At 42.6% G+C, this 20023-nt stretch overlaps 1 protein-coding gene across 10 annotated transcripts in view; it reads left to right on the forward strand.

Annotated features, from left to right (window-relative positions):
- Positions 1-20023, forward strand: part of UNC80 (unc-80 subunit of NALCN channel complex) — a 184003-nt gene that overhangs the window by 76862 nt on the left and 87118 nt on the right. For all 10 annotated transcript variants that reach the window (XM_075933916.2, XM_089779820.1, XM_089779824.1 and 7 more), the window contains exons 22-25: positions 1869-2041; positions 9739-9951; positions 16436-16571; positions 19359-19492. In XM_075933916.2, the coding sequence (XP_075790031.2) occupies positions 1869-2041; positions 9739-9951; positions 16436-16571; positions 19359-19492 (656 nt within the window). The remainder of the gene's footprint in view (positions 1-1868; positions 2042-9738; positions 9952-16435; positions 16572-19358; positions 19493-20023) is intronic.

The raw sequence follows: 20023 nt of genomic DNA on the forward strand, positions 1-20023 counted from the left end.
TTTTGGCCCAATTCTCTAATCTGTCTAGGTCACTCTGGACCCTATCCCTGCCGTCCAGCATATCTACCTCTCCCCCTAGCTTAGTGTCATCTGCAAACTTGTTGAGGGTGCAATCCATCCCCTCATCCAGGTCATTAATAAAGATGTTGAACAAAACTGGTCCTAGAACTGAACCTTGGGGCACTCCTCTAGATACCGACTGCCAACCTGACATCGAGCCGTTGATCTCTGCCCATTGGGCCCAACAGTCTAGCCAGCTTTCTATCCATTTTACAGTCCATTTATCCAATCCATACTCCCTTAACTTGCTGGCAAGAATATTGTGCCGTATTAAAAGCTTTGCTAAAGTCAAGGTATATCACATCCACTGACTTTTCCATATCCACAGAGTTAGTTACCTCATCATAGAAGCTAAAGGAAGTTGGGATAGTTTTGCAAGAAGAGCAAGAAAACCTATAATCTGGATATAGTTGACTTTGGCTTGATTCTGCATATGCTTTTGCAAAGGGAAGTGGAGAGTTTACACTGATTGTGGTGAATGGCAATCATCTTAGACTTGAAACTACTTTTCAGATTTCTCCTCTGAGTCCCATCTAGTCCTCAGTCAGCTCTACTGAGGTGCTGAGGCTTTGCAGATTTATTTCCTTAGAGGTGGTAGAAGTGCTCATAGGTTCTCATTGACCATGATAGCAGCTTGTAAGTACTTAAAAGGGTGTTACAAGGAGGAGGGAGAAAAATTGTTCTCCTTAACTTCTTATGATAGGACAAGAAGCAATGGGTTTAAATTGTAGCAAAGGAGGTTAAGGTTGGACATTAGGAAAAACTTCTTAACTGCCAGGGTGGTTAAACACTAGAATACATTGCCTAGGGAGGTTGTGGAATCTCCATCCTTGGAGATATTGAAAAGCGGGTTAAATAAGCTCCTGCCAGGGATGGTCTAGTATTTCTTTCATGTACCTTCCACAAGCAACGCCAGCTTTGTCACTTACTGAGTTCTGCTTACCTATTTCCCTCCTTCGGGGGAACCTTGGCTCCACTCTGCATTGTGGTTAGCTGACTTGTCCCATAAAAGCAACAAGTTACTATGTTCAAAGGAGACTTCATGGACTTCATTTTCAAAAGTGACTAGTCATTTGGGGAGCCTCCACCACGTGTGAGGCCTCTTAAAGGATTTTCAGAAGGTGAATGCTGAGCTCCTTCAGAAAATCAGGCCTTGATATGAGGTGTCTCACGGTGGGCTCCCGAAAACGACTAGTCACTTTTGAAGGTTTAGGCCTTATCCTTGCCTTGTCCATTTCAAGAATTATTACTTGTGTGTCCTGCTCAAAATATAATATAACATTTGTTAAATTAATAGGCGAGGATAAATGCCTATTCTTTCTTAAGGCAAAGGAGGATGAAAAACTAAGGTAGAGACCAATAAATGAAAATAATCTAAATAGGCTGACCCGGAAGTCGGGGAAAGGAGAGAGTCTGAGAGCCCAAACAGGCAGAAGACTTGATACTACATATTTTAAAAATGACCCTGGACCATCCATACTCTTAATCTCATTTACGCTGGAGTAAATCTAGAGCATCTCCATCCACGTCCAAGGAACCATTCTGGACTAATGCCAGCAGAGCCATGTTCAGAATCAGGCTCACCGTTTTCACACCTCATCTTAGTCACTGGGTGCCAGGAAATTGTCACACATGCTCAGATAATATATCAAGTTGAGAGAAGGGGTAGGCTCATGCATGCCAGGTTTCCTAAAAAACTCTTTTTGGTTTTTTTAATCTGTAAGGTACTGTGTTCCCCATTTCCTCTCTGCTCCTCATTCTCCCCCCCCCCCCTCCCCAAACCTTCTCTGTACTCTCTACCTCCTCAGGTTGCCACAGTTTTGATGATCACTTGGCCTCCAGCCAGGAAGGTGGGAAATCCAAGAATGTAGTGAACCTGGGAGCAATCCGACAAGGCATGAAACGCTTTCAGTTTCTCTTAAACTGCTGCGAGCCGGGCACTATTCCTGATGCCTCCATCCTGGCAGCTGCCCTCGATCTTGTAAGTCCTTGCACAAGCATTCTTACTGCTGAGCAATAATGTACGAACTGGAGAGTACTGAAATGCCGCCGTCACTAGGTAATGTCTGTAGTGCACTTTGAACAGATAAAGTGCTATATAAATATGAAGTGTTACTAACCTTAGCTGAAGTTTTAATGCCTGACTGTATAAACACGCATAGAAAATGGGTCTCCATTATTATACCAGTCTTCTTCATAAGACTGTCGCTAACATGTTTTTATGTTCATGCTGCAAAGTGCATGAACAGTCAGTAGCTGTCCCTTTGCAAACGGCTTATTACAATATCAAGATACAGGATATAGAATATAGCCAGCTGGGAGGCTATAAATCCATTGGAGGCTTCTGGTGGTCTCATAAGTAGAGTGATATAAGAATATCCTGAAAAATTCTCTGGGCTGGAATCTGACCTCAGTTGCAATATTTGTAAAGCCAGAGCATAACTGAGATTAGAATTAGGCAATAATAAGAATGGTGATTTAACTGTAGTCTCCACAAAAGCATACTCTGTGTTTAGTATATTTTGTATTGCATAGCTACATTCTATTTTTTCCATGAAAGCCCTGCTTCATTCATTGCCCAGGATGAGCCTGCTCTGAAAATGAGTCAGATTTGTGTAGCAAAGGAGTCTGTGGCATGCAGGTCCTCTGTCAGATTTGTGGCAGAAGTTGGCAGTTGTCTAGTGAATGAGGCGGGGGATTGCAGGAAGAAAAGGGTTGGTCTTGTGAGTAAGGCAGTTAAATGTCACACAGGAGAATTGGATTCTATCCCTGCCTCTGCCACAAAGTTCCTATGTGATACTGGGCAAGTCACTTAGACTTTTCACATGTGGTCACTAATTACGTGTTCCCCATTTTCTGGATACCTAACTTGAGACCCTGGATCTTGATTAACAGATGTGCCAAGCCCTCACAGCTGCACATTTCGGGTGCGTCTACCCTGCACCATTATTTTGAGATAACTAGCATTATTTCAAAACAACAATGCGAGCATCTACACAGCCATTCTGTTATTTTGAAATAACTTTGAAATAATGGAAGGCCTATTCCGGATTCTCTAAACCTCATTCTACAAGGAATTACACCTATTCCGAAATAGCTATTTCGAAATAAGCCGTGTGTAGTTGCTCCACTGCTGCTATTTTGAAATAGCCCCTCATCAGGGCCGTTCTAAGTTATTCCTCCCCAGTGCCTCCTGGGGCTCTGAATCGAGACAGCACATCTCCATTAGGGAAGATTTCCCTGTGGTGTATACATGCTATTCTGGAATAACTACCGGTATTCCAAAATAGCTTATTTCGAAATAAGCATGTGGTGAATGACAGGGAGGCAGGAGAATAGAGCTACCTGAGCCTGGAGGCTAGGAGGGCAAGCCTCCCCCACCAGCCTTACACTCCTCTGGAGTCAACAAGAGGGAGAGTGCGGAGCGGGAGGGCACACGGTGTATGTGAGCAGGGACCAGGTGTGTAACAGCTCCTGTCCGTGTGCTCCCAGGGGCCTGGCTGTGAATCCAGTCTCTGTTATTTGGGGTATGGCTGGACGGAGTAAGACTTGGGCTGATTTCTCCCTCCCTAGCCCCTCTCCCAGGAACGAGGACCATGAGGGACTCTCCGAACCCCCCTGCATATGGGCCTGACTGAACCTTTGTTATTTTGCCTTTTGTGTTTGAAAAGGTCAGAGGTTTGCTCGTAAAAATGAAGGTGTTAAGCTCTAGTTCACAAGCCTAGAAAGATCAGATGTCCTGGTCAGAAGAACTGGCATTGAAAGAAATCTGAGGAAAAGGCAGATTTGAATAATTTCTGGTGCTGCCCTTAATTTAGCACCCATTGATCTTCCTCTTTTGGAAGCCATTTTATTGTCCCTAAAGTAAAGCATCCCTAAAATGATCAAGGAGCTATATTAAAGGGTTCCAGCGTGAGCCAACAGATTATTCATGACGGCATGTCTCTGCAAGAAGTTGAGGGGATCCTTAATTATCATTGTGAATTATGTATGACTACAAAGCCTTTATTATTATAAGAACGTTGAACTAATAAGAGAATTACAGAGAGTTAACTCTTTCTGGCATCTTGCTAGCTAGCTGGGAGTCTGGAAAAGGGAGGCAGAGCTTTTAAAATATTAAAACTTCCAGAGATCTTCTCTTTTCTTTGTTTGTTTTCTTGATGTTTCTGTTGAGTCTGTCTTTTCTGTAGTCTCTGAAAGGATAGCTACTTTTGGCACAGAGCACAGAATCATATTTATGATCTGGTCACTGAACCAGAGACCAACAACTGGGATGAATAACTTGCCCCATTTTGGGGAAGTTGGGGTAGAGATTTAGTGCTACAAAGAGAAAAATAACAACATGTGTCAAAATCAGTATAATTTTTACTACACCCTCTTTTTCCCTTTATATTTATAGCTACGCTAGCTTTTTTTGTATGACAATCGCAATGTCTGACAATGAAATCAGTTCATTTGGTTGGTCAATCCCGGGTTCTTGCATTGGACCTTTCTACTCATATTCTGGCAGATCATTTTTGATCTGTGTAGCCTGCCATAAATAGATGTTTTATTGCTTGAGAAGCTGTGGGTATGAGTTGCATCCAGTTTGGCCCAAACATGTCTCCAAAACCAAGGCCTTTTCATTGTTGTTTAATCTGCAAGAAAGAAGGATCCTTAATGCATTTCATTTGCTTTTTATAAATACAGCCAGTGAGGTGTTTTAGCTTTTAAGATGTCATAGTCACTGTACTTTTGAAAAGCTGTCAGTATGTTATTTTACTTCTTTGGCCACAGGCAAATTACGCTATTATGAAAAAATGCTTTCACCGTCTTTAAAGCACAGAGAAACACAGTTTAACACAAAGTGTATTTTTAAACTGTTTCCAAGCTTTTGAAACATTTGCCTGATGTAGATTTAATGCAAATTAAAAGCTTGTTATTTTATATGATTTCCCCTAGCCATGTTGCTATGACAACTGTTAAAAATTAGGGGCAATCAGCTCTAATTTCAGGTCTAGTTCGACTTTCCTCAGCATGTTTTTCATGCTTCTTTCACAAATAATTCCTAAAGTGATCAAACAATCTTTGATTAGCACAGATACTTTAAATATGTTTGTCACTGTAATTTAGAGAAATTAGAGAAGTGGAACAAGAAACATAGGTATTGCAAAGGTAGTGATTTATTATATACATTGAACCACAGGCTACCTTGAAGATTAGAAGAAGTGACATCCTTTCCTACTTCAGTTTTGTAAAGTGGTGTGGTCATGGGCTACCAGCTGTTCTATGAGAATTAATAGTGGGTTACAGACCATTTTACTCTTTTGCCTCCAGCTGAAATTCAGCTGGGGCTGGTAGTAAATGAAGTCTGTTAGTCCTTGAAATTCTGTTTAATATGTAAGTGGAATGTGTTTGGTATGCCACTCTAGTCCCTTGTGGATAAATTCCACCATCAAAGCATTAGGATCAAAGGTGTGTTGTAGAATGTGCTGGTTGAAATATTCTAATGAGCATGTTTAAAAAGTGTAATGTAGAGAAGGGTCACAGCCTGTAACATGCTAAATTGATCCAGTTAAGTTGTAGGGGCAGACTATTCTTTATCATGACCTAGCACATGTTAAAGTCAATGCTGCTTTGTTCACATTGGATTGATCATCATGTGATGACTAATAGGCTGTAACAACCTACTTTTATCCTAGACCAGATTTGACTGATGCAAATGGCAATACTTGACACCAGTGTCAGTACTTACAGAAAGCCCAAGTGCTGAAAGGGCTGAGAGATGGACTTAACCATTTACTCCTGGAGCAATTGCTCCATTGCACTATTGGTTCCATGCCCAGTGGTGGCTTGGGATGTGTACACATGCTTAGCTGCTGCCCACAATATCCTTGCCTTATGGTTATACTGCAAGAGAGAACAGCTGGTAGTCTGACATCTTTCACAAGCAACTAACAGTTTATTTTCAAAAATAGATAATTTTTTTCCAGAAGAGGGAAAAGGGGGAATAGGGAATAAATGTGTTTGAATAAATTTGCTTATGTTCTTATGAACTGTCATTATGAGGAAAGGGGTAGCCACAAGAGAGTTACCACCAGATGGCAGTATCAGACTTGCAAAATTACCTGACATTTGGAGAAGTCAAGAGTGGAACTGTATTTTCTCTAGTCCCAAATCTCTACCGGACTGGCTGAGCTCAGGCAGTAGAAAGATATGATCTTATTTTGATTCTAACTTAAGCAAACTGCTCGTCCATATCACACCATCCATGTACCTATCTGCTTCACTGCTACTGATTCTGACTCCATACACTCTATCGGTGGAGTTCCAGAGAACACTTAAGGTGCGTCTACACTGCACCATAGGTCGAAATAAGATAGCAATTTGAGCTACACAAACTGTGTATCTTATTTCGATGTTATTTCGAAATAGCTTATTTCGAAATTTGGTGCTGTCTACACAGCACTTATTTTGAAATAAATCTCTATTCCAAAACGTCCCTTACTCCTTGTGGAATTAGATTTACAGGGATGTCGGAATAGTGAGCCCATTATATTTTGAAATAATGGGCGCATTCAAAAGATGTGGAATAGCTATTTCAGGATACCTCCGGTATTCCGAAATAGCGCTGCAGTATAGACATAGCCTTACTCTCTGCCGCTTAACAACTCACACACCGAAATCTGTGACAATGCTGATTATGTACCCTCTGTAGCTTGTAAACTATGTAAACAGATTCTTGTAACCTTTCATAATTGAAGCTTGACCTGAGATGTTCAGTGCCTTCCTTTTAAACCTGTGTAACGTGAAGTTGATTTCAAACATTAGCCTTAATGATATTATCACATTTTGATTCTAATTTGAGCCAGCTAGCATGAGTTGAACAGACGGTTGAAAAGCCCCTATGGGATTATGTAAAATATGAATTGTTAAGAGAAATGTGAGTTCTTATTTAGGTTGATTTATACAGTACAAAAAAAAATGTTATGGGAATTTGAATGTAAAAAGGTGGAGACTTTACTTTGATGACATGCAAAAATAATTCCATAGGAAGTGGCAACGCTGTTTAGGATTTTGCTGTTGTGTTGAGTTTTGACAGTAACCATGGTAACTTGTGGTTCTTTTCAGCCACGCATCGCCTGCCTGATTCATTTCTCTCCATTTGTGATGTGTTTCTCTGTGATGTGAATCCATTCCTGTCCATTCTGTCATCTCTTCATCTTTCCTTTCCTGCTGCTTCTGATTGCTCTGAGCACCAGGTAAGCTATTGCAGGGAATCTGCACACTGCCACAGTTAGCAGGGTCTTTTTCTCTGTGGGCGACCAGCTCCACGTTTTAAATGTGGAACATCTGAGCAGAATCCTTAGAACAAGAGGCCCAGTCCCACAGCCTTACTTGGGAAGACAATCCTTCCCCATCTACTCAAGGCCACTCAGACTATTTGCATTAGTTTGCAAGGGTTTCACAAGTGAGGAAGGGTTTGCAGAATTAGGCCCTGGAGGGCCATCTTCCCTGTTACTTGAGTTGTGATTTTAGGATGAGAGATTTATCAAAAGTTACCGTCTTTGAAAGTGATTACCACAGAACAGTATTGAGTAAATCAGTGTAATAGCTTAATTGTTCCTGTTATCCAGAACCTTACCTGGAGCAGATGGAGCCATGTAGATGAGTTTACTAGACATAGGAAAATGGAGCAGAGATTTAAATAATTGCCACTTCATTTACATCAAAATGGCCGCTGCGCTGTGCTGATCAGCTGTTTGGCAGCACAGTGGGGCAGTCTGTATACACCGCGGTCGACAATGAAATGAAATGAGGTTTACCAGAGCAGTTGACAAAGGCTTACCTTGTTGACCGCGGCACATCCAGACAGCCCCGCTGTGGCGCCAAACAGCTGATCGGCACAGCGCGGTGGCCATTTTGGTGTAAATGAAGCGGTGATTATTTAAATTGCTGCTTCATTTCCCTATGTCTAGTAAACTCATCTACATGGCTCTGTCGATGGAGCCATGTAGTCTAGACATACCCCACAGGTCCTGGAGGACCTCCAAGGGTGTGCAGGCAGATCATCTGTCTGTCCATGGTACTTCTGTCAATTCCATCACTGCAGTAACTTAGCACCTCACAACCTTTAATCCTTGCAACGCTCCTGTGAGGAGAGGAAGTGCAATTATTTCCATAACTCAGAAATTCTTTGTGTTCCTCAGTTACTCAAATTTATTTGCCCGAGGTCACACAGGATGTCTGTAGTAAAGCAGGGAGCTGGACTGAGGGCTCCCATTCCAGTACTTCAGCTACTGGCCCATCCTTCTTATTTAACCCTTGTTATTCCCATACACTCTATCTTTATTTGCCTCAGTCCCCTTTTCCCTTGATACGCCTTCACCAGACCTATGCTACAGATCCCTGTTGGTATAACTACATCACTCAGGAGTGTGAAATGTTCACACCCCTGAGCAACATCATTGCACTAACCTAAGCACCATGTAGGCAGTGCTATGAAGTTCGGTTTTCTTGTCTTTTCCCATGCTGGCCAAAGATGAGAGTAGCTCAACAAACAGCATGCTGGTGTCTAAACTGAGGGTTGCTGTGAGCCAAATTCTCTGCTGACATTAATTGGCAGACTCCTGCTGAAGTCAGTGGTTTTGCACTGATTTATACAAGCAGAGAATTTGATCCTCTCGTGTTGTCAGTACAGATCATGCTGGCCACCATCATAGCAACCCTCCAGGAAGGCATCCGCACCCTTGTCACCTAGCACAACAAATGACCATGCATGCGAATGCTGTTGTACATGTGCCCAAACTGTCATTTTAATCTGAAAATGTGGCTCACTACAATGGAGAAAGTTTCAGTTGAATCAGTTTTAGCAGTTATGCAAAAGGGTTTCTAATAAAGTAGGGAAACAGTTAATTGTAGCCTGGCACGGTATGCAGCTAAATACTGCTATAACAGGTCAAGAAAAACACCATGTCAAGATCTGCATATATATGTTTATTTTTGCTATGTGAACACATTATTTGCAAAAACCAATAAAAAAGTTATTATTAATATGCAGGAAGAACTGGAAAGAAAATGGAAGTACAGTATATTATATCTGCAGCATACATACTAGTGAGAATTGATTGATTGATTTATATTATTGTTATTTTCTCCCTTCTGGCCAACCCAAAACCTCTTATGTATTTATATTGGTGTGTTGTAGATGTAGGGGACTGAAACATAATCCACATCTGGATCTGAACGTCCCCAAGGTTCAGAAGTATTCAAATCTAGTGGTTTGGTTCAGGCACATCTTGGATTATTTCACACTCTTATCCAGCCTATTTTCTCTTTCTCCATTATGAGTGAGGTAAACCACCAGTTATAGGAAACAAGGTGTCATTAAGGATGATTAGAAAGCAATAGACATCTGCTGTTGTAACCATATTAATATAAGTGTGGATCTTTGCCATCATCTAGTGGCTGACCAAGGCATAGAAATTCCTAGCTAATGGACCTGGTCTTGTGTCCTAAGTAAGAAAAGTAGAGGTCAGGGATTTGATGCTAGCAGAGACCTTATCCAAAGGAGCTTCACATTAACTGTGGTCCTCCAGAGAAAGTTGCTTTTTATTTGCAAACCAGTCCGAATAATGCCAACTCTTAAGTGGAATTGGTTGATTCATGGTTTTTAATGTAATTTTCCAATCATTTCAGGAAGCACCTGTGGTGGCAAGAGCAGCCCTGTTCCTTGAATGTGCTCGCTTCGTTCACCGCTGCAATCGTGGCAACTGGCCAGAGTGGATGAAGGGGCACCATGTGAATATCACTAAGAAAGGCCTGTCCCGGGGACGATCCCCGATAGTGGGGAACAAACGGAACCAGAAGCTGCAGTGGAATGCAGCCAAACTCTTCTACCAGTGGGGAGATGTACGTTTTCACCTTTTGTTCTTTACGTTAAAAAAATCGAATGACAAATCAAATGGAGTAGAGCATTACAAATCCCAATGGCTCAGGGGCCAAAAATGTAATAACCTTCCTCCTGGCATCCACTTTAGACATGTAGTGACAAATTCTCAGCGTATATAAATCAGCCTGGTTCCACTGGAACTACGCCAGACTCTACCTGCTAAGTGCCTGGAAGCCTGCATCATGGAAACAGAGGGGAAAACTCATTTTTACTCTCCTTCTCATTAGTTGTATTGCAGGAGCTCCAGCATTTTGAAAGCCGGAGTTTCTGGCTTTCAGAGAGTTTTGTCTTACTCTTCTGTTTTAATAAAAGCAAAGATCTATTGTATAATGAGTGTCAAGCCAAACAAATACATATGTTGGAGTTTGGAAAAAAAAGTTCCCCAGCCCGTGTTCTTTATGTAAGCCTCTCCATGTGGACAGCCAAAGAGATCCATAGTCCCCTAGGTTAATTCAGACACTCTTCAGAGGTGTCTGCCTCAAAAGTAATTAAAAACAAATCAAAGGCGTGAAAAATGCAGGCACTTGATTTAATTGTTCTGCACCTTCTAGGAAAGGTCATGAGCACAGCCTTGCTCCTAATATGTTTACCCTATTTGTGGAAAAGGCAAGATTTATATGGAGCTATACCTATCTCATAGAGCTGGAAGAGACTTTGAGGCCAGTCCCCTGCCCTCATGGCAGGGCCAAGTACCCTCCCTGATGGATTTTCCTTAGATCCCTAAGCAGGTCCCCAAGGATTGAACTTACCATCCTGGGTTTAGCAGGCCAATGCTCAAACCACTGAGCCATCCCTCCCCTTGCTTTTATTTCCCAGAATGTCTTATTCCAGGATAGGACTGCTTACCAGGCTGCCGTGGTGGACTGCATCTCTGAGCCTGCCCTTTTCTCCAGGTTCTGAGAGAGAGGCTGGCCGTACTCACAAAGTGCTTGTTTGACCGCTCCTGATAGAGAATACAAAAAGAGTTACCGCTCATAGAGTCATGGCACTTTCTCATGGCGCACCAGGATCAGGACTTAAATCCAGGGTCCACAGGAGCAGTACGAATTCCAAACTGCTTCTCCCATCATAGTCACAGCAGCTGCTGTCCCACAAGAATTGGTAAAAGCTACACTGGAATGGAATAGTGCTTGGTACAGGAGGGTTCCCCTCCCAAGCCTCAAAGATCTGTGCGTCAAAGTGCAGCCATTTGGAACTAGCACTTTTTCCTGTGGGCATTTTCATCCCTCTCCAGGTGGGCTTTTCTGGTTTCACATTAACTTGTTTGAAAGGAGCCTCCAGATTTGGGACTCTGGAGAACTAGGTTCCAAAGACCCACTGTCCCTGATATGAGAGGCGCAGCTCATGCCAAGGGAATTAGTTGGTGCGCTTGCCAATGAATACGCATGATTGATTATCTTAGTACAAAGGTCTTTCAGTGTTTTGAGATGCTGGGTTTTCTCCTGCCCCAAGATCACATGGGGAGGGGTACATGAAAAATTCTGATGGCTCTGGCTTCCATTGGCTCTTGCTGCAACTCTGCTGATTACTAACATAGCAGCAATAGTAGGTTCCATGGATGTAAATACGCAGAATTCGCATCTGTGTCAATGCTTTCATTTTACCTCGTGGTCATCTGGGTTAGAACTAGCTGATCTTGCTGAATAAAGGTATAAAAACCTGCAGCAACAGAAATCAGGCATGTTCAGGAAGAACACCCTTCAACTCAAATTGAAGACATTTTAGGGTTGCTTTGCCATCCCCCTTCTCCCAACTCTGGCTAGGGTTGACAGATGGTTTAACCAAAAATACCGACCCCCCCCCCGACCCGACCCCCCAAAAAAAACACCGGGGGAAAAATTCTGTTGAGGGGAAAAAAAGGGGGGGGAGGGAGACCAAAGTTGTTGAGCAAAAAAAAAATTAAAATTAAATATTAAAACAGCATGGCCCTTTTCAGAGTGCCCGCAGAGTCAGAATAGCGATAGGGACAGGGGAGCGGTTGAGCACTAAGACCCAGGGAAGGCATTGGTTCCTCTTGCGCTTTAGGATTTTTGCTAGCAGCCATTTTGTTTTCTTGATCAAGCCAGAACTCAGCTTCCCTGCGGAACCAGGTAAGCAGGGGGTCCGGGAGCAGGGGGAGAGGTTGGGGGCGGGTGCTGGGGCTGGGCCCAGTCACCGAGTGTATTGTAGGGTTGCCAGGTGTTCAGTATTTTTGCTTCCTGTCCAGGAAAAAAAAATCAGAAAATACCGGACATTTTAGATGTCTGTTTTTTTCTGAATTTTTTTACCGGACAGGAGGCAAAAATACCAGATTGTCTGGGTCAATACCGGACATGTGGCAACCCTAACTTTGGCACACTCAGCCACAGAGGAGAACTGTGAAATACTAAGAGGGGAGAGGTCTGGGATTTGCCCCCTTTCTTGAGAGCTAGGAGATGTCTCTTTAATTCCTCCTTTCACCTTCCTCCCTAATATTAAATAACAAATACAGATTATAGTCACCAAAAGTGAAACCTTCCCCATGTCCCCAGTGGTATGAATGAAGGATGTACTGTTTAAAGCAGAGGTGGGGAACCTTTTGGAGTCAGGGGCCGCTGACCCACAGACAGATCAGTTGAAGGCTGCATGCAAGTGAGAAGCAGAAAAAACCCTCACTGTGGGCCCCCGAATGAGAAGGAGAAAGACACTCCCCACATTCCCCTCACACACCAGAGCCTGGGGGAGGGCAGCCTAATACATTTCCTGTGATCCAGCCCTATGGGATGTAGTGGGGGGACTGGAACATGAGTGCAGGCTTCCCAATATTGGGAGAGGCCCTGGGCCTCGGGGGCATGCTCTGGGCCCGAGGTTCCCCACCCCTGGTTTAAAGGCACAATTACTCTAAAGAGCAGCTTTGCAATGGCTGTGGTTCTTATTAGCCTTCAGTCACGTTCTGTTACCACGCAGGATATAAGAACACCATCAAAGAGAGAGGCTTGGGATGTTTGATACCTTTCAGTTTATGTTCTAGCTTCCATTTTATTTCTAATTCTCTTTTGGAAGCTTTTACATACAATGTCTTTCCCTGCAGCCAATATTGATTTTTGTCTTATGGGTTTCAAATGCAGAAAGAGTCAGCACCTCTCTCTTGTATTTACCTCTACACATTTTGTGCAGGGTGTGTGTGGAAATTGGAGTGGAGTTTTTGAGCTAATTGCTTAGCAGCAGCCCTGCAGAGGGAGCATGCTCTTCTGTTGTGGTTTGTTGGTTGGTCGATTTTATTAATTATTACTTGCACCTCTCCCTCTCTTTTTTTATTCTACTTTAAGGTAGGGACAAATTAGAGCCAGCTCTTGACAGTGCAGCATTTTCCACATGTTTAATACCTGTCTGGTGCTCTTGAGAGGAGCCATATTGGTCTCCGTGGAGACGGATGTCTTCTGTTTATCCACAGGCTGGCACACATGGTCAGCTGCAGCACCACGCTGCCTCCCACCTCACTTGGACCTAGCGCTGTTTCCTTGGGGATAGCTGAGGAGCATACAAGACTCTTCAGGAGGAGGCTCCAAAGGCAGCTTTTGTGCTGTCTCAGTCCTGCACTAACTAGGCAAGGCTGGTCCTCTGGTGTAACCTGTGGCTGCAGCTTAGAAGTTGTTTTAAATTCTGCTGGCTATTAATGCCCTCAAGAGGCCATGGTGCTAGTTGGGGATTGCCCAGGTATAAGGAACCTCAACCATATCTCTTCGCCATACCGGCTGTGTCAGCACAAGGGAGCATACGAGCCACTACATAAGCTCTGTACTTTCAGAGGATCCCAGAGCAACCTGCGACTTGCCACCCTGGCTCACGGGGGGGACCTGAAGCTTTTGCACCACAAGGGAGATTCTGGGCTGGATCAGTAGGATTTAGAGGCAGGTCAACCTCCAAGCCCATTTAGTCCCTGGCTTCTTCCTTCAGACTGCCAGCAAGATTGCCGAGTTGTGTTAATTGTGGTGATGGTTTTTTGTGGAGATACACTTGGGCACTGAGAGTCATTTAAGTATTGTGATGAGGGCTGGCATTATAAAACCCTGGGGCAGATAAAGAACTAGTCTGAGGCCATCCAGCCTAAGGTCCCAAATAGCTCTCCCAGAATAACAAGTGTAAGTCACTACTGACCTGGACAGGATTCAGAGTGCCACTAAAAGTAACGGGCCTGTTACAAAGTGAGCCAATTCGCTCCCACCAGCGTCACAGACTCTGAGTGACAGGCTTTTCAGCCTGCTCTGGTCAGTCTAGTCTAGTCAGTCGTTTCCTGAAGCTTGTTTTGTCAAGATGCCTCCTCCTATTTGTAATACAGGCAGTCCCCGGGTTACGTACAAGATAGGGACTGAAGATTTGTTCTTAAGTTGAATTTGTATGTAAGTCGGAACTGGTACATATTGTAGGGGAAACTCTAGCCAAACATTTCTCCAGAGCTCAGTTTTATTCTCCCACACCTCACTTCCCTTAGTCCTTTATTCTCAAGCTGAGGTGTCTGCTGAGAAAAGCCGCTTCGCGTCTCCCTGGTCTGCTGGGGCGGGCGCTAGCTTCGCGTCTCCTTGGTCTGCTGGGGGGAAGCAGCTAGTGCGGGGTTGCCTCACCCCGTTTGTAAGTCGGATCCATGTAACCCGGGGACTGCCTGTACTTTGTTCCGTCCATTAGCCAGACTAGCCCAGGGTAACTCCAGTAATCAGTTCATATTAGGAATTCAGTACAAATTAGTTATATAGATAATTGTTTTATCATCAATCAGGGTAGACAACAGAGCAGTAATAACAAGTGGTAAATTGACTGTGTGTTTGAAAACCAAGCAAGGCATTTCTTCCTTAAACACTGATGTGAGGAAGGAGGAAATGATATGGAAGATTTAGAGCTTACTCAGCTATGTGTAACCTCACAGATAACTGAGGCTGACAGCCATCCAGCTCAGCTTGCAAACCTCCCTGTTCCGCGTTCTTCTGTCGCCTCGCAGAGTCTATCATCTCCATTTAACAGCAACTGCTCGGTAGCAGTGGGAATGAGCCTTAATCATACCTATTTGTGACTGCGTTTCTTTCTTGGCTTCACTTTAGCCAAGGCAAATTAATTATATGCCTTTGGTGTGCCAATTCTGAGATTCAGAGGGTCTGAAAATTAGTGTTAGTTTCTCTCTTAGGAACATCCTCTAAATCCTAGAACACCTAAATGCCAAATTGTTATTAAAAGTCAGAAATGACTACCGCTTCCTATTTTACAAAATGATTCTATAGCAAGGTAAAATATTCCGTGTGCTTTTCCATGTTCTCTTTAATGTACATTGCTTACAAACAGCATACTTTGGAAAGAACCTTGGGAGTTCTCAAATGGTCTTAATGTTAAGTATTCTCCTTCTTAACAGACCCAGTTGTAACATTGCCTTCAGAACCTCAGCTACACTAACATTAAAGTTTGTTTGGTTTGTTTGTTTATTTGTATGGCTGGTGACATTTTGAGGCTTTTTTCCTTTCTCCAATGGGAATCTCTCTTTCACCTAACTGCTTATATGTACCACTGTATTATCTGAGTGCCTCACAATCTGTAATGTATTCCCCATTCCCTGTGAAGTAGGGTATTGCTATTATTCTCATTTCACAGATGGGGACGGAGACATAGAAAAGCTAAGGGACACATTTTAAAGGTATGAAGGTGCTGAACTCCCATTGAAATCCATGAGAGATAGGGCACATCTACACACCAGGGCTAAACTCAAAATAAGCTACACAACATGAGTTACACTAATTGTGTAGCAGAAGTAGAAATAGCTTATTTCGACTTTTGGCGCTGTCTACACAGCAATTATTTTGAGATAGAGCACTCTACACCCGACTTCCCTTACTCCTCATACAATGAGGGTTACAGGAGTCGGAGTAAGCAGTCCTCCAGCTCGACATTATTTCAACATTGTGTCAAAATAACTGCTTGGGTGTAGACACGGACTATTTTATTTCAGAATGACATCAGTTATTCCGAAATAACACTGCTGTGTAGACATAGCCTTAGTGGCCTAAAAGTCTTTATACATCCAGGCCTAAGTGATTTACCCAAGATCACTGAGGAGGTCTCCTAAGTTCCAGACTGTATCAAAACCAGCGACCATCCATCCTCAGCGGCAAATTATTTTGATGAAAAAATAGTCAGGGGAAGGAAGAGAATTCAGATGGAATTTCTGCCAAGTTCCCTCCTCCAGTAGAAATATAAAAACCCTTTCTAAATTTTGATAAAGTTTTGACTATTTTGACAAAAAAAAATTAATTTCTTTAGTGGTGATTCCACCCCTCTATCCAACCCCCACCCTTAGTTTTCTCAATTGCCATAGAGATTTAAAAAATACCAAAAAGTTGTGTTCTTAACATGAAATTTCCAGCTGTCTCAGAAGGGCCGGGTCCAGGTGAATTCCCTCCGGTTCTCCTTCCCTTGTGCTTTCATTTTCTTCTTTACTGTCGGCAGGCAATTGGCATCCGACTCAACGAGCTGTGCCACAGTGAAAGTGAGAGCCCGGCCAACCTGCTGGGCCTCATTTATGATGACGAGACCAAGCGGAGACTGAGAAAGGAGGATGAGGAGGAAGACTTTTTAGATGATAGTAAGGAGACTCCCTTTACTACAAGAACCCCCGCTTGTAAGAACCTCTGCTTTAGGAGCACTTAATTTTCTTCTTCTCTTTCATATTCTTCCCACCCGACTGTATTCCCCACCAATTCCCTTCCCTGTTTTCCTGTGCCTAGATGTGAAATACACCACATGCGTAGGAGCAGTAAGAGACAATGAAAAGAATAGCATAAAAAATGCAGGAGAACCCGTTCCAATTACTGTAGATTGTGATTATAAATGAAAACTGATACATCTTTTATCTCGAGGCTCAAGTGTCTGTATACCATTCTGACACCCCCTCTTCAAAGATGTCCTTCCCAAAATACAAAACCAAAACATTTTTTTGCAGAATCAGCCAGACCTGAATTTTGTGAATATTGACAGACCAGATCTTCAGCTGGTGTAAATTGACATAGCTTCATGAAATGCTTTTGATTTAAGTATTTTAATTTCCATGTAGTGATGCTAACACACATATATAGTGAGGCGGTACAGAGAATTTGATTAAAAACATACAACGTACCAAATGTGCAAATAAACTCATTTTAAAGAGAGTCACAGATTCCGGAAGTAAATAGCCACACAAATTGTAATGTGATCTAGAATCAGAATCAATACAGTGACATCACATACAGATGTAGACTATAGATAAAGATAGCAATGAACATTCTGTTGTCCCCAAACACTTTTGTATATGCGTGTGCTGTAATGTACTGGTGTGTGTGTGTATGCATACTACTGTTTTTCCACTGAATGTAATATGTTAGTGCTGTTTATGTATCAATTGACTTCCTTTTTGTGGTTCAGAAGCTGCTCTTTTCACTGCATAAAGGCCACTCTGGTAGAGGCAATGGAATTCTACTCTCGTGAAATCACTGAGCAAGAGGAAAATCAGGCCTTCAGTATCTGAATTTTCTTCCCAGCACTTCATAATATACCATTTCTTCCTGACCACAGTGGCGGAGCCTAAGTGACCCTGGATAGTTGTACTGGGCCACATTCTGTTTGACCCAGATGCTTGTATACATCAAGGGGTGGAATGCACAAGGAACCTTCCCTGTCTATCTTAAATGACCCATGAGAGGTCCCTGTGATTGAGAGAGCCTGGTCTGTTCAATTCCTACTCCCTCCTGGTGCCAGGTACTCCAAAAGGACGGGGCTAGGATGCCGGGCTACTGCATAGGATAGGTTCATGGGGGAAGCTAGTGGGCAAGGAAGTTCAGAGAGCCACTGTGACTTAGTCTACACTCTGTGTTTTGATGGCCTGACTATGTTGGCCAGCAGTGAGAAAACAAATCACACTCCTTAGCTGAATGACAGCAAAACCCTCTGTGCAGAAGAGACTATGCTGATAAAAATGTGCTTCTGTCTCCTTAGCTATTGTCATTTGGGGCAGAGGTAGTTATGCTGGTAAAAATCCTTCTGCTGGCTTACACTGTATCCCTAGTAGAACGCTCTGCAGTGTAACAAGCAGAGTATCTGCTCTAGAGCTTCCCCATGGAATTTTGGGCTGTGTCTGTTAGGCATGCCTTGGCCCACTGTGACCATAGACTACACCCTTGGGTTCCCCAACACCCCATAGATTCCCCGTGTTTCTGCTTGTTCAGATCATTCTAATTTCTGTGAACTCTCCATCACTTATGAGAGGTGAAATAAATGAACGCGCTTGCAAGTGAGGCAAACGTAACCGTGCTTCATCTAGTAGCTATCTAGTAGGTCTCTCCATCCCTGAAACCTTCCCTTGTTTGTTCAATATCTGCATGTTTCTTTGTGAAAGACAACAGGATCAGATATGAGAAAAACCAGGGGAAACATAAAATCTCCAAATTACATGTAGATGGTTCATTAAATGACAAGCCCAAAACATTCCAAAAAAATCAGCATTGTTAGTAGTTACAAGGGACCCCAAAACAACTACCAGCTTTTTTCCCTTCTGTATGTTCACCAAAAAGAAAATGTCACAAGGACACTTCATACTTTTCAAGTATGGAGTGGTGGTGGACCAGCTGAAAAAATATCATGAACATAATAAATTCTGAAGCTAAGCATATAAACTCCAGTTCAGCAAAGCCATTTATACATGCTCTTATCTTTAAGCATGTGAGTAGTTCCAGTTCTGTAAAGTCAAGCATGCATATAAATACTTGGCTTTGCTAAATCCCTCTTTCATGGAAATTTGTACTTTACTAATTTCCAAACACTTGATGGTGCAATAACCTGCCCGATGTTGCCCACGCCCTAAATAACATTTGTATTCATTATGTAGAACAAAAGTGAAGGGCTGCTGTTTTATTTAGTCTTCTAGACAGTTATTAGCAGAACTTCTACGTTGACTAATTCGCAATGATGTATATGATTTCCCATTCCCAATCTTATAATCTTATAATTTCAGCTGGCTGCTGATGTGTTATTGGTTTGAGTTCATGTTCATTGAGACACAAGTTTAGCCATGATTGCCATCAATGCAAAAGTCTAAAGGGCATAAAATATCTGTGTTATGCTAATATATAATAATGTATGTAGAGTTTATATTTTCAGACCACTTCAAGTTAGCGGATGTTTTGATAACAATATACCTCACTGTATATGGGATTTGTGCCAACAGATAGATACATGCATGGATCTGTCCTTTTAATATTAGAAAAGTAATATAGGGGTCTAGAATTTAATCATAACACTTTTCATATGCACCCTGCATTGTGCTCCATATGTGTCCATCAATTCTTGGTTCCACATTTTGTATCATGTGTTCTCTTACCAAGCAAATCTCATTTCCCAGGTACTGTAAACCCTACCAAATGTTGTTGCCCCTTTGCCCTGAAGATGGCAGCATGCCAACTTCTCTTGGAGATTACCACCTTCCTTCGAGAGACGTTCCCCTACATGCCCAGGCCACGTACTGAGCCTCTCGTGGTAAGTGAGCCACAGGAATTAGAGATGGAGACTTTCCTATGAGGTTAATTTCCTCATAAATTTGATGAAAAGCATAGATGGGTGTCAGGAATTTAATTGTGGTGAAGTTTCCACAAAAGGCTGAACAATTAAGATCCACCATTCCCATTATTTTTAACAGAAGTCTTACACCTAAATCTCAGTACCTCACTAATGACAATTTACCTGACAGGCTGACATGATGTGGCATCATGGCAATTAGATTTTGAAGTTGGTTGCTAAAATATTTTATAGCTCTCCAATGAAATGAATCAGTCAAAAGCTATGCAGCAAAGGAGAAAATCCATATGGCTCTTTGTTGACTATTTTACCACATAATAAATGGCAGTGTTACAAAACCACAGGGTCTTAGAGGTGAAAATGCATCTGACTATAACAGATGTGTGGAAATTAAGAACATCCTGGCTAATTAGGATCCATAGAAATCTATGTCTCTGAGCCACAAGAAATGCTTCTGATTAATAAATTTTTCACACTCTGCTGTGGGAAAAG

Source organism: Pelodiscus sinensis, chromosome 7 (assembly GCF_052426305.1).
Source record: "Pelodiscus sinensis isolate ZL-2025 chromosome 7, ASM5242630v1, whole genome shotgun sequence".
NCBI classification, from domain to species: Eukaryota; Metazoa; Chordata; order Testudines; family Trionychidae; genus Pelodiscus; species Pelodiscus sinensis.